Source organism: Enhydra lutris, unplaced genomic scaffold (genome assembly GCF_002288905.1).
Source record: "Enhydra lutris kenyoni isolate GAN:26980312 unplaced genomic scaffold, ASM228890v2 scaffoldscaffold16, whole genome shotgun sequence".
NCBI classification, from domain to species: Eukaryota; Metazoa; Chordata; class Mammalia; order Carnivora; family Mustelidae; genus Enhydra; species Enhydra lutris.
Window position 1 is genome coordinate 19,856,861 of NW_019154100.1, and position 14,238 is coordinate 19,871,098.

A 14,238-nucleotide genomic window follows, 5' to 3' on the forward strand; every position below is an offset into this window, starting at 1 on the left:
TTGGCTCAGGTTGTGATCTCGGGGTCCTGGGATCAAGCCCCGCATCAGGTTCTCTGCTCAGCAGGGAGCCTACTTCCCTTTCTCTCTCTGCCTGCCTCTCTGTCTACTTGTGATCTCTGTCTGTCCAATAAATAAATAAAATCTTAAAAAAAATATTTATTCATCTTTTTGTGCAAAATGCCATGCAGAGATACAAAGCTGAGTAACTTAAATACCTGTAACAGAGGCACTTGCCCGTAGGAAGGTAAGGCATATAAAATAAAAGATTGAATACTAAAGAAGTAAGCCTACAAAAACTTCAGGATTCCCAGAAGTTCTACCAGTTAGGTTCATTAAGGAAGACTTTATAATGGAGATAAGTGCTCTAGTTCTTACATTTGTTCCTTTATTTCATTAAAAATACTTTTGAGGACCTATTGTATTCCAAGCATGTATATAGATGCTAAGAGTTCAGAGGTAAATAATGTAACTCTAGTCTTTACTTTCATAGATCTCAACAGATAGTGAAGAAAATGTACAATTAACAAGATTATACAATTATATAATTGTAATAAATGCTCTGAAGACCTAGAGGATGCTATGACAACATAAAGTAGGAGATCTAATTTAGAGACCTTCATTTAGCCTTAAAGAGTGAATAGGAATTAGCCAAATGAGGGCTGGAGTTATGGGGACAGGAAGGAAGAATTTTGGTCTTAGATGGAACAGCATGTATGAAGATCCCAAGGATGGTATGATTTTGATAGTTTTGAAGAATGGAAGGTAGGCTTTTGTGGGAGAAAGAGAGATGAAGGGAGGAGGTATATGAGATAAAGCTGAAGAAGTGGGGAAGGGCCTATCTATGCCTTGAGAAATTATAGTCTATCAGTGGAGTCATCAAAGGATTTAAACAAAGGTAGCTGTGGTGTGGCAAATGGAATAAAGTCAGGTAGCCAGTTACAGGACTTTAGGAGTTCAGATTAGAGATAATAGTACCTTGGATTGTGTGTGATTTGGGCTAGAGATAATTGAGTGATTCAAGCTATATTTTGAAGGGAAAACAAACACTATTTGTTGGTTTTTCGGAGAGGAATTGTCCAGAGGATACTGAGGTTTTTGCTTGAGCAACGGTGGCTCATGATGTCTTTTACTTAAGTGAGGGACACTGTGTATGGCTTAAGATCATGAACTCAAATCTGAGACATTCTCACTTTATAAAAACCATGAGACATCCAAATGAGATTTTGGATGGCAGTTGCATAGACAAGTGTGCAAGTGTGCTGCTTAGAAGAGGGATCAGCACTAATGATGAAAATGTGAGTCAGTGGCATAGGGATGTATTTTGAAGGCATTTGAGTATTAGGATTGGATATTATTTGGACCAGCAAAGTAACATTTTTTTTCTTAGACAGAATTTTTACCACATCATTTCAAAATACTAATGTTATTATTCTGCATGATTTTAATATATTCAGAGATAAATATTTTCTCCTCTTGAGTAACATTCCTCTAACATGAGATTGTAAGTTAAAAAGTAAATAAAATGCATTAATTAAACTTACTTTACAATACAAATTACTGGTCTTTACCTGTTCTTGAACAGATACTTATTTTTGCCCTTTGCTTTTGATCTTGAGTTCTTCTGCCCTCACTCCATGCCCCCAGATAATGTATTTCTATGGTAATTTGTTGGAATATTTGATTGGTTAAATGATTTCTTATGTCAGGCAGTTTTGTAAGTAACATGTTTTTCCCCCAAGGAATTGGATTAAGGGTAGAAATCTTTTCAGAATTAACCAGAGTTATAATTTTCATCTATTTTGTTGCTTTAAAAAGCCCTATTTTATGTATCCATAATAGTTTGTTTCATCAGAGTTTTAAAAATCTTTCTCATCATAGGGTCTAACTAAAATATGAAATATGTTAACTCATGATAATTTAAAAGCAGATTTTATTAATTATCTGTGGAATCTCTACTGAAGGTAGTACAATTAATTTATTCACTTTTTTTTTTTTTTTTTTACTTTCTCGTTTTTTTAGAGAAACCCTTCAAATGTCCCACAACATTATAAGGTCTACAGTATCCATATTGCTTACAGATTGGCATAAATTTTGAGAAAAGCACAATAAGTAGGGAGGAAACTGCAGAGCTCTGAAGGACCTGCCAAGCAGAATAGGCAAGCAGTTGTAAAGTTTTCTTGTAAAAACTTGAAAGTTGTAAAGTTTACTACAAGGCCTGATCTAAAGTGAAGCTAGAATTATTCATGAAATTAATTCATGATTTAAAGAGTTAGCCTATTTTGTGGCTTCAGTGATAAAATTTTGACCTTAACTGAATTATCTGTCTAAACATACTTCATAAGATACTGGTAAAATTACAGTTTTAAAAAAAAATCTGAAGTTTCTTAAAATATCATCTTCATCACTACAGATTTACTAAGCTAGGGTCTGAGTACTGATTAATCGTGGGTTAAACTTCTTTGCATTTATATCCAGATACACAGGACTAAATAGTTCTTATGTGCTAGGAATTTGCAAATATGTATTATTTCTCTATTTGTAAATTTATTTTTAAAAGAATATCTTTTTTGGAATAGTCATATTGTCATCTAACTTGTGTCATTACCTTGTATCCTTACTCAGTCTTGAGTGTTTTCTTTGTCCTGAAGGAATTGCCTACGACCCTCTGATGCTGAAACACCAGTGCATTTGTGGCAATTCCACCACCCACCCTGAGCATGCTGGACGAATACAGAGCATCTGGTCACGACTGCAAGAAACTGGGCTGCTAAATAAATGTGAGGTAATCCTCAATTTGCTATACTCTTATTTACTTATTCACAATAAGTAAATGTCACATAAAGAGGCCAGTATTCATTTGGGTGATAGCAGAAAAATGTTAATGCTGGAGTACAAACACCATCATGGATGAACCATCATTGATCCTGGTAGCACAGCACTTCTGACTCTGGGCTGTGCACATAGTAGGGATTCAGTCCAAATTGATGGACTGAACAGCAGCATGATGTCTGTGTAGCATTTTTTGGTATGCATGGTAGCATGGTTGTTTCCAAATAGGTGTCATTTACTGAGTTAATTTTCTGAGAAACTCCACAAACTCTTAAGTGCTAAGTAATTGTTATTTCTTATTATAAACTATATCGTGAACTCAGATATATGCCAAATTTGCCTATTAAAATGACTGGACTTAAAGATTAACTGTCCTTTTACCAAGAAAAGTCACTTCTTTTAATTAAAGTGGTTGACGTTCTTACATTTTTATGGTAGAGGTTTGAGTACTTTTTATTGGTATTTCTTTAGACTCACTTTTGTAGATTCCTCGACTCCCGTTTTTCATTTGAAAAATCTATTTCTTAGACCTTCAAAAGTAAAAATGGTATCAATTCCAAAAGGTTCCTGTTGTCAAATTTGCAAATTATATAACAATCAGCAGCTGTTTGATTTAATTGCTGTAAATATCCATTGTTGACTAAGACCCAGTAACATTCTATGTTTGAGTCTAAGACATTTTTAAAAGAAAAATATCCCCCATGTTTTTTTTTTCACATTACTTTAACATTTATTGATCAAAAGTTTTTTTGTTTTTTTTCCCCTGGGTCTATACCATGTCCCAAACATGTTCTAGGGACTAGAATTACAGAATTTCACAAGACAAATAGAGTCCTTGTTATTACAGACTGACAATTTAACATGTTGCTCTGTGGTTTTGTTGTCAGTCTTTGCAGATGAGTGAAGGAAATCCAATCTAGTTCTCACCAGTTTGGAGGCTAAACCACTCTGTCATCTACACAATTCTGTATGAAGTAAACAAAGTAAACCAGCAAGGGGACTTACCTGTAGTGAACTGGTCTTAATGAACATTGATTCATGTGAACATTCTTGTTTCACCTTTGCATTAACTATAGGTGTTTTCCAGCAATGCATTCTTTCTGTGCTTTTGCCAACTAAGGCATTGCTGTTTACATTTTTTTTCACTTTCAGGTCTTTATTATATCCTGGAGCCTTACCCTAGCCACTTCAATTAACAGTGGTAGATCCCAGTCTTCAAATGCATTGTTAGATTATGTTATTCCTTAAATGTATTACCTGAAGGAATACTGGCTATGAAAGGAGCAAAGTGTTGAAATAAATGGAATGTAATATAGTTCACACTACTCATAATGTTTAAAAATCTGTTACCCATTTCTGATCAGTCTTCTTTTTCAATTCCTTATACATCACGTTACTTTAGTCCTATAATATTTGAAAGCATAAAATTCAATTTACACAACAACACTGACTGATGTGATATCAGTCCAAGGGTGAAATGGCACAAGTATAGAGGGGCTGATGAGAACGAGTGAGTCTAGCCTCAGCCCAGTCAGCTAAATAAGTGTCTCTCTGGTAAATAATCACACAGTTACAAATTATGCACTTGAAAGCCCAGATCAGCAGATTTGCTTTTAATGAAGACCAAGCACAGAAGTATGATCCATAACTTCACAGTAATATAAGCAAAACACTCTTTCTGCTAACATTGTTTGAAAACAGTTCACCAGTTTGATTTCTTAAGTGATGAAATTGTTGCCCATGATGTATTTATTTGCTCCTATATTATCTGGTATCTATGACTTTATGCTGACCTAATCATAAATGGAATTTCTAAAACCATTAAAAGACAATATACCTAGGAATTTGATGTATCTTTGTGTGTAAATGTTTTTAGGAATATTCAAAATGGAATTTTAAAAATGATCTGTAACAAACAGACATTACCCTTTTCCAGAGACTTTCAGGTTCTATATAAAATAAAACAAAGTAACAAAAGGGATAAAACAGAACCACAAGAAATATGGCTTATTTTTTTTCCTGGTTGTTTCTATTGGACGAGTTGGGGAGAAAATAAAAAGGGAACATACAGAGATTATTTCAAACCAATTTAGCCCACTCAGAAATAGTAGAATCTACTTCCTTAGCCAGTGCTCTCCCTAATAAATGCAACTAAAATAAATGATACATGTTTGTTGTGGATTTTCTTTTGAAGTTTTTGATTTGACAAGTTAAATCTAATATGCATATTTATTAATATATTATTAAATCATCTTTCAAGGATGCTGACCTTTCTGTCTCAAGCCAAATTATTTTGAAAGTTTCAATGACGTGGAAGAGAAAAATGACAGAAACATATATCAAGCCTTTTAGCAATTCACTGAAATTCAATACAATCAGTTGTTGAAAATCAGGAGAGAAGTATACTATAAGTGGCAAGTGGCTAGATATGTGGTGGGTTTATTAACTAGTTAAAGAGGCAGAAAGTTTCCTCTATAGGCTAACAGGTTTTCTGGTTAGTGTTTATGAACCTTCTAAAGAGATAAAGGCCAATGACAGTATCTTCCAGTTGGACTTGACTTGCTCCAAGAAAAAAAATTAGGTTTCAGCTTGGGTATTAATGAATATTTACCGGGTGGCTGAAGGGCTTAAGGAGAATGAAACCTTTTTTCTAAATTTGCATAGGTAAGACTATCAGGAAGTTAAAGTCCAGCTTCCCCCCCCCCCTTGATTATATCTAGAGTATGCATTACTGAGAGGGTAAAATCTATGTGTCTAAGACACCAGAGATAGGAGTACCAGCCCTTGTGTCTAGGTTATCACTCCTTCCTAAGCAGTATAGACAAATTCCTTACCTGGTTGTGAGCAGTAAGAACTCAGTTCAGTTGTCTCAAAGGAGAGAGGATTTATTAGATTTTGTAGAAAAGGATATAATCTAATAAGAATACAACACCTAGAAGCTGGGTCAGTTTGTTTTTCCCTCAACATCCAGAGAGTGATTTGCTGTCTTCCAACATTATTTCATGCCAGGTTTGTGTAGCTACCCATAGTTAGTGATTAGCCTTTGCTTTCAGTGAAGGAATCAACAGAGTTCTAGGGATGTATTGCTGGCCAGCAAGCAGAAACTCATGGCTGGGTAAGTGGTATTCATTTATTATTATAGTGGTGCTCAAGTGTTAGCATATATCAGAATCATTGGGAATGCTAAGACACAGATTGCTGGGCTCCAGACTCAGAGTTTTAGATTCAGCAGTAGTGGAGTCTTATTGGGGTGAGGTCTACAAATTTGTGTTGCTAACATGTATCTGAGTAAACCTGAGACTGCTGATCTGGCCGCCACACTTTAAAGGGATGCATCCATTCAAAAAAACAGTATATCAAAATTTTGAGTTTTCCAGCCTCCTGTGTTACAAGCTGGAAATGCAATACTGAAAAGATGCATACCCTGCCTACGAGGAGGTTACTGTCTGGTGGGTTCAGCAGACATTAATCAAATGATCACATAAATAAATATATAATCACAAAATTGCCAGGGGTTTTGAGACACTAGTTTATGTTGCAGTGATTTTAAAGACTCTTACTGATTGAGCTTGGTGAATAAATAAAATGAGAAGGACTGTGGTCTGTCGTCTTCATAGTCTTGACAGCATCAGAAGCGCCATCCAAACAAGAGATAGAAGTAGAAATATTATACCTAGAATTCAGGGAGGAAATATTCCAGACCTTACATTAAAGATTTAGTTCTCTTTCTGTTTTTATTCACATTCATTTTAGGATTACTGTTTCACTGGGAAAAATGGTAAGGATTCTCAATTTTACTGGCATTCAGAGAAAAGTCAGCTTCCTTCAACCAATAGAATAGTCAATTTTGCAATTAAACAATGATATGATAGAAAAGATGGCAATTTGAAAACATTTAAAGTCGTCCTTTGTTTCAAAATAATAGACTGATCCACAAATCAGACTTATGTATTGTGTCAGTTTATTTAGGAAAATTAATCAAAATGGATTCCTTCAAGGGTAATGGTTCAACATTACATTTGACCTTTGTTCTGCCATTAATTATCTGTATACTTTTGTCAAATCATTTAACCTTACTGATCTTTGGCTTTCCCATGTGTAAGATGAGGCTCTTAGGAAGGATATTTGCTAGGATCTTTTCCAGCTCTGACATCGTATGAAATTAGATGGCTAAGGAGTTCATTTGGAACATAGCACTTTCTTTGGTTAAGAGTAGAAGAAATTTTTAGGATATTTAGTAAACCTATTGCTTTTTTATTTTGTAAGTTATAGTGTAAATTGGTTGTGCTTACTAGTCCTGATTATCAGCCAGAGAAAACATTAGTCTTCATTATATTAGAAACAGTGGTAACATGGGTTAAGTTCTTTTGGCATGACGTGGCACTGTTGTTTTCTTTTAAATTGAGGTGGTTAGTAGTCCTTCATGCCAGTACTATTTAATTTTTTCCCCTATTGAATCATTCATATTTAGTTTAGTGATTCTGTTGGGAGCAAAAAGCAAAATCAGCAGCTTTCTTATCACCATAAGAAATGAATCTGGAGGGGTCATTTGGTGCCCTCTTTAGGAACAAGTCCTTTGATTAGGTATCCAGGCTTCAAAATGTGTGTGCCCTGAAAAAAAGAATGTGCTTTTCTATGCTTAAAAAATTGCAGAGAATGACCCATCGTCTGTTAGAAATGCACTTGCAGTTGTTTTTCCAGAAGTGTTCATGACTCTCAGCCCCACCAAGCCACCCACAGACATTTGCTTGCTCTCACATTTGTTTTGAGAATAATAACATTTTATAATGCTTTTGTTGGATTACATATTATGTGGAATTTGCATTGGCTCTTTGTGACTAATATTGAATAACTTTGTTTCGCTTAATTCATAAGTAAAAACCATAAGCAACATACTGTGCTGAAATGTTTAACTCTTTTATTCAAGTGCCAACACAAAGTAATTACAAAACAGTTCTGGGACCTGAAACCAAGCTACTGTTGCCCCTTCTGGGACTTCCTCAGCAGTTCCAATGAGAGCAGCTTTAATGTAAAATCTTAAGATGCTAAGAAACTCAAGGCTATGGTCCCATGCTTTCCTGCACATACAGGTAATTTTAAAAGACCTTTTGCAAATCTAAATAAAGAAATATAATACTCTTTGGAGAAATACTTTTGGAATGTGGAGGTTTTCTGACATTAGTCAGAAACACTAAATACTGCAATTTAATTCAGTTCATTAAACATTTGTTTTATAGAGTAATCTAACTAGATGGCAGCACATAACAGCTTACTGTTTTGTTTAGTTGGCAAAACATTTTTTTTGTATGTGTGTTTGTGTCTTAGAATCTAACCACAAAGCAGTAAGGGAGTCTTGTGAATTGTTTCTAAAGGATATGGCAGTCTTGAGAAGCAGTACAAATGATCTAGATGTGACGAGTAAACCATGGTATATTATGTCATTATTCTGAGAGATATTTGTAAATCATAGAGTTGACCTAGGCAGATAAACACATTAAAATTACTTGTGCAGCCTATAATCAGAATTAAGATGATTTAGAATTTTTTGTTTGATTTTTATTTTTGCAAAAAAGGAAGAATTAATGTGGAAAACAACCAACAAAAGGAAAGAAAACAGGCTGCCCTTCTGAGTCCATTTGGAAAGTGATACAGGATTTTTTAAAAATAGCAGCATTAAAGCCTATTAACAAAAATGAATAGTTACATGTTTTTCAACCATCTGAAAATTGTAGTTCTAAAGTATATTTATTGTGATAAAATTTGTTTCATATGTAATTACTATTTAAAAAATCAGTCCTTAAAACTAAAACCAATAAAATGTTCATTTATAGTTATTTACAAGATAATTATAATGTAGGAGATTTAGTTACATGAAATCATCAAAACTGAGCAGTTGACACTAAAGGGTAACATTTTTTACTTTTTTTGATGAGCATAATGTTTTGAAATGAGTGAAAAGAAAACATTAAAAAATATATAGTACATATACTTTTTACCACTCAGACCTTTGTTATTGGATGGGATTTGCTATTTTTCTCAAGTGCTTTTCCAACTGCTCTATGCACCCTGAAATATTTTTACATAAATTGTAATGACTGAATCATACAGTTTTACAAGCAAGTGGAGGCACTAGTTTTGAAGAACAGATAGAACTTTTTTACTTCCCAACATTCGTTGTGATAACCATTTACTGTAACTACTCTTTAGTTTGAAATGTGGGTTAGTAGAGTGTCAGTTTCTTGAATTCACTTAAGAGCAGAATGAATGGACAGTTCCATCTAACCTATAGTTCTGAACCTAAGATGCCCATTAAAACCCACAGGGTGGTTCTAACTATCTCGATGCCCAGGCTGTCCCCAGGTAAAGTTAACGGAAGCTCTGGAAATAGGACCCAGGTAGCAATATCTTTTAAACTTCCACAGCTGATTCCGAGGTGCAGATAATATTAAAAATGACTACACTGGAAACTGAGCTTCTCAACAAAGCTTAATGAAGTAGAGACATAAAGGTTAATGCAGTCAAATATTTGGAGATGGGAGAGTAACAGAAGCTGGCATTTATAAATCTAATAAACAAAGGTAGTATTAACTCAGAAGTTTCATACACAAACTTAAAAATTGCAAAAGTGTTCTTTACTTTGAAGTTATCATAGGGTAGTGATGTGAATTCTAAGAAATACTTTTGTTTTTCAGTTATGATTAAGCATATAAGAATTGGCTTACAAAAAATAGCTATTATTCCTTTGAAAACTTCATAGTGAGATCTCCTCTCTTGCGTCAACCATAGTAATTTATTGCTCTGATTATTATGTTTGCTTGCCTGAGACAAATCTATAAATTAAAGGATATTTTGTTGGGTTTTTGTGTATAAGACTATTTCACACAGAATCTTACCATTTTAGGACTAAAGGGAGATGTCAAAGTAATTTGGTCCAACACCCTAATGTTTATAAATAGAGAAACAAAGGTCCAGAAAAGGGTCTTATAGCTAGCTATGGGCATGTTAAAGATAGGTGAGAGTCAGAACCTAGAACTCAGAGCTCTTGCTTGCAGTTTATTTTCTTCCCATGTGACTGACAGAACCACCACAGGCTGTTGGGCTACCTGTCTGCTTACTTTCCTCTTTCCTTCTTTCACTCCCCTTTCTTTGTAAGAAAATCTCTGACAAGAAAAGGTTATTAGACCACAAGGGATGTTAGAAGGAAAGAACACAGTTGCGGGGGAGAGGATTGAAACTATCCTTTATGTAAAATTTGAAGAAACAATTGGTTGTAGCATTTGAAAACTCCGGTAGGTACACTTGGGCATGAGCAATGAGACCAGATTTTTAAATTCATTTAAGAGAGAGAAATGTATTAAGAAAAATGAACAGGCCGTGAACTGATCCATTAAATATTAAGTATGGAATTTGTAACAGAAGGTAACTTTGACTCTCCTATGTCATTTATGATTCTTTAACTTTCAAAGTCTGCAATCTGGTGAATTTTTGTAGAAAAAAAAATAAGCATCCCTATATTTAGGGACACTGGATGAAATATCTTCAGAAAATGAAATATTTCAGGGGAAATTGTTGCCTAATATGTCACCACTTTGAAAATGATTAAAGAAAATGGGGTCTCCCCCAGCAGAGGCAGGTACTTTGACTTGTCAAATTTAAGTTGGACATTTTCTCTTAGTTTGGAACTGCCACAAAATGAGCCCTTTCATGTCCTCAATAATACCAAACCAATGCAATCCATCTGTTCTGCTAAATTATTTCTAGTTCCCTAACCAAAGGCACTGCTTTTTCATGCATTTTATCATGATTTTATGCCCTTTATTATATTTTACAAAAGGTTCTGATTCCTCCAGGGCCAATGAGAACTGATTAGGACACTGGCCTCAATCCAGGCTTTGAACACAGGAGGGGAAGGAATAGAACTGTTTCCTTTTTCCCCTGCTCCTTGGCAAAAAAAAAAAAATATGAATGTATGCCGTGTGTGTGCTCTGTGTGTGGGTGGGGTGGGTAGGCTGCATTTTATCCTGTCACAGTATGACTTTGTAGCTCATGTTCAGAACATTCCTTTTATAATCAGGTTGCATTAACGGGCTTTATTTCAGAAAGACTATTTCTTTAGGAAAGAACCATGGTGTGTTGTGAGACTCAATGATATGGTCATTTTACATAACTTCAGTCAAACTTCCAACCTGAATATAGACTGTTTGGGGCTCTGAACTAAATAAGATCATATACCCAGGTGCTTAGCACTAAGAGTAGGTACTCTGCACATTAGTTTCTTTACTACTCTCAGGGAAGAACTGCTTGAATGCAAGTCACAGAGAATGAAAATATTGTAGTGAATACATCCTACATCACCGGGCTTCTTTATTGGGAAAATGAAAGAAGAACTTTCAGTTTTCTTTCCTAAGCCTATATTGGTAAGGTGTTTAAGACCTATATTTGGATTTCAAGCAAGAAAGACCCAGAAGAATGCCATCCCTTATATGCATTGAGTGTCCAAATATACTCAGAATTCTCAAAAATCCTTTTGGTCAGAATCTTAGATGACTTTAGATAGACATCCTGCATGCTAAGTATCTCTGAGAACGGAAATCAGTATCTCCCTAAATTACAATTATCAGAGCACTTTATCCTATTTTGTGACTGATTATGCTGTTGACTTTTGACTCAAGAGAGCATCATGAGAGGGGAATGAAAGAATAAAGGCTACACAGGAAATAGAAAATATGGGAAGGGCTTAAATGAAAATATCTATATTTAAGCATAAACATATAATAAATTGCTGATGATAATACCGGAAAGAGAACAGTTGGGAACCTCAATTTGAGAGGAAAAGTTGAATGTGACAAATTTAAGACATCTGATAAAAGTGACACAAAATAGAACTACTCCAGGAGATCCTGTGTGTTAGGAAGGAAAACTGTTGCTATTTCAGAATTTTCAGCTTAGTCATCCACCAGGTTCCCACAGCAGTGCCCCTGTGAGATATAAATCTCAAAACATGCATTCTCCAGATCATTTCTCCAGGTAGAAACATTTTTCATACTGAGTTGGTTTTTACTGCTCCCTTTCTGTAGAAACATGTACATCCTCTTTGTAGGGCTTGTTGTCTAGCACCCGTTGAAGAGAGGTGATTATCAAGAATAAGTACTACATTATACTTGGTGTAATTATTTTTTGAGAAATTTTTTCTATAATAATGAAAAAAAAAACAGTATAAAATACTTCTTAGAGTCATAAGGGAGGAGAGAAGGGGGACACAAAGAAATCAAAGTGCAAACTTGGGAACTGTGTTGCATTTTTTTTTTTTTTAATTTGACAGAGAGAGAGAGAGATCACAAGTAGGCAGAGAGGCAGGCAGAGAGAGGAGGAAGCAGGCTCACTGCTGAGCAGAGAGCCCAATGCGGGGCTCGATCCCAGGACCCTGAGATCATGACCTGAGCCGAAGGAAGAGGCTTAACCCACTGAGCCACCCAGGCTCCCCCTGTGTTGCATTTTAATAGTGAAAGGTAGGGCAAGAGTGTAAACTAGAGCAGTGTATTTTCTGAGTAAGTCAGTGCTAAATAGGCTGCACCAGATATCCTATCCTTACTGTCAGTTAACTGATATTACACAAGAGGATGACTGAGATTCAGCAGGTGTCCTTTGATGATTTATCAGCATTTGGGCTACCATCAATAATTAAATCTTGTTAACAGATTATTTTTGAAATGTGTGATTGAGCATTCAGCATAAATGCTAGTGGGATTGTGGGAGAATGAGAAAGGAGTTGGGGCAAGCATGAAGTGTATGGTATGTAAGTATATGTGACTAGTCTCTGAAAACATAAAGATATGTTTATTATTAATGGTATTTAATGTTATGCTAGAGGCAATTCAATTTAAAGTTGAAAAAGTATCTTTAGAAAAAGAGAATGGGAAAAAAATTGACAGAACTTTTTGGTAGTAGTCAAAACATGGGTTTGATTGTTAGCTATAGAACTGACATTGTTTTAGATATAGATGTTTCACGGTATCAGCATGTGAAATGTTAGTGGCTGTCAGTTTCATAGACTCGCAGAAAGGAGAGTTGGAAGCCCTCTTATTTCATGTTGTTCATTATTCTGCCAGACTAAGACTGGTTACCACGGTCTGGTTTCCAGTGCTGTGCTCATTCCAAGTTTAGATGACTCAGACCATGGAGTTACCACTGTTTATCTTGGGAGATTTTCCACCAGCTGAAATCTCACAGTTAAAATGTTAACCTTTAATATTTCTTTGAACTTTCTCTTGCCTATTTTATCTTTTTCTCTTTCTTTGTTCTGGTCTTCCGTAAATGCTTCTAAATTTGGTGTTTACCAGCAAGCCACCTATGTCAATAACATGTTTTGTTTATCGATCAGAGCAGTGGTTGACCAAGTGGCCATCATTAAATTTGCCTTCATCTTCTGCATTACTTTTGGTTTAATTTCATCATTCAACACCTAAGTAGAAATGATTTCTCTAAAGGATTTAAAAATTTTTTTCTAGGAATGTAAATTGGGTGTCAAAAACTGGGAACTTCAGTGCTATGACAAAGAAAATTCCATAAACATTTGTTTATTTGGTACAGTGTCAAGAAGTTTCTGTTTTACATCATTCCCGCTGCCTTGTTCTTACCCCTTCGGTCTCCCACCAGTCCTCTCTCACTGTGACATGATGATTTATTTTCTGCAACAAGCACAGCTCTGCCCTCTACTCAGTAAACCCCTAGGAAGTGTTAGCATATTGAGATTTTTCCAGCCTATTCTCTTTAACATCAACAGCAACCATATCTCCTTAAATTAGGGAGGTTGAGTATGGAATTGTCCTGGTCCTGAGAGAGGTGTTGCTGTCTCCTGATATTTCCTTGTCAACTGGTGATTCCATTGTCAGGAACACGAGAGGACAGCATTCCCTGAGCGGATTCTCTTTGAATTTCAGTGTAGTTCTCTGCTAATAAGATACTAGGAATTACATTACAAGTACCTTGTTGTAATACATATTTTAAGTGAAATGTTAATACTGCCTGGCTAATTTAGAAAGCACAGCAATTTTCAAAAGCACAGCTGATTAACTTCATATGCCAGCATGATGTTTTTAAATTTTTTTTTTATTTTTTAAAGCTTTTATTAATTTATTTGTCAGAACAAGAAAGAGAGAACAAGGGAACACAAGCAAGGGGAGTGGCAGGCAGCAGGATAAGCAGGCTCCCTGCTGATCAAGGAGCCCAATGTGGGACTTGATCCCAGAACCCTGGGATCATGACCTGAGCCGAAGGCAGATGCTTAAACGATTGAGCCACAGAGGCATCCCCAGCATATTTATTGGGCTTGTAGATATGCCAACTGAGAAATTTGGCCAGGAAGAATACTTTGCATATTGACTAACTGAGGTTTTACTTAATGTACAC

General features: G+C 35.4%; 1 protein-coding gene across 4 annotated transcripts in view; it reads left to right on the top strand.

The window, feature by feature from the left end:
* The window catches only part of LOC111147209 (histone deacetylase 9), a 926,500-nt gene that overhangs the window by 649,974 nt on the left and 262,288 nt on the right, over positions 1–14,238 (top strand). For all 4 annotated transcript variants that reach the window (XM_022503097.1, XM_022503098.1, XM_022503099.1 and 1 more), the window contains exon 15: positions 2,649–2,782. In XM_022503097.1, the coding sequence (XP_022358805.1) occupies positions 2,649–2,782 (134 nt within the window). The remainder of the gene's footprint in view (positions 1–2,648; positions 2,783–14,238) is intronic.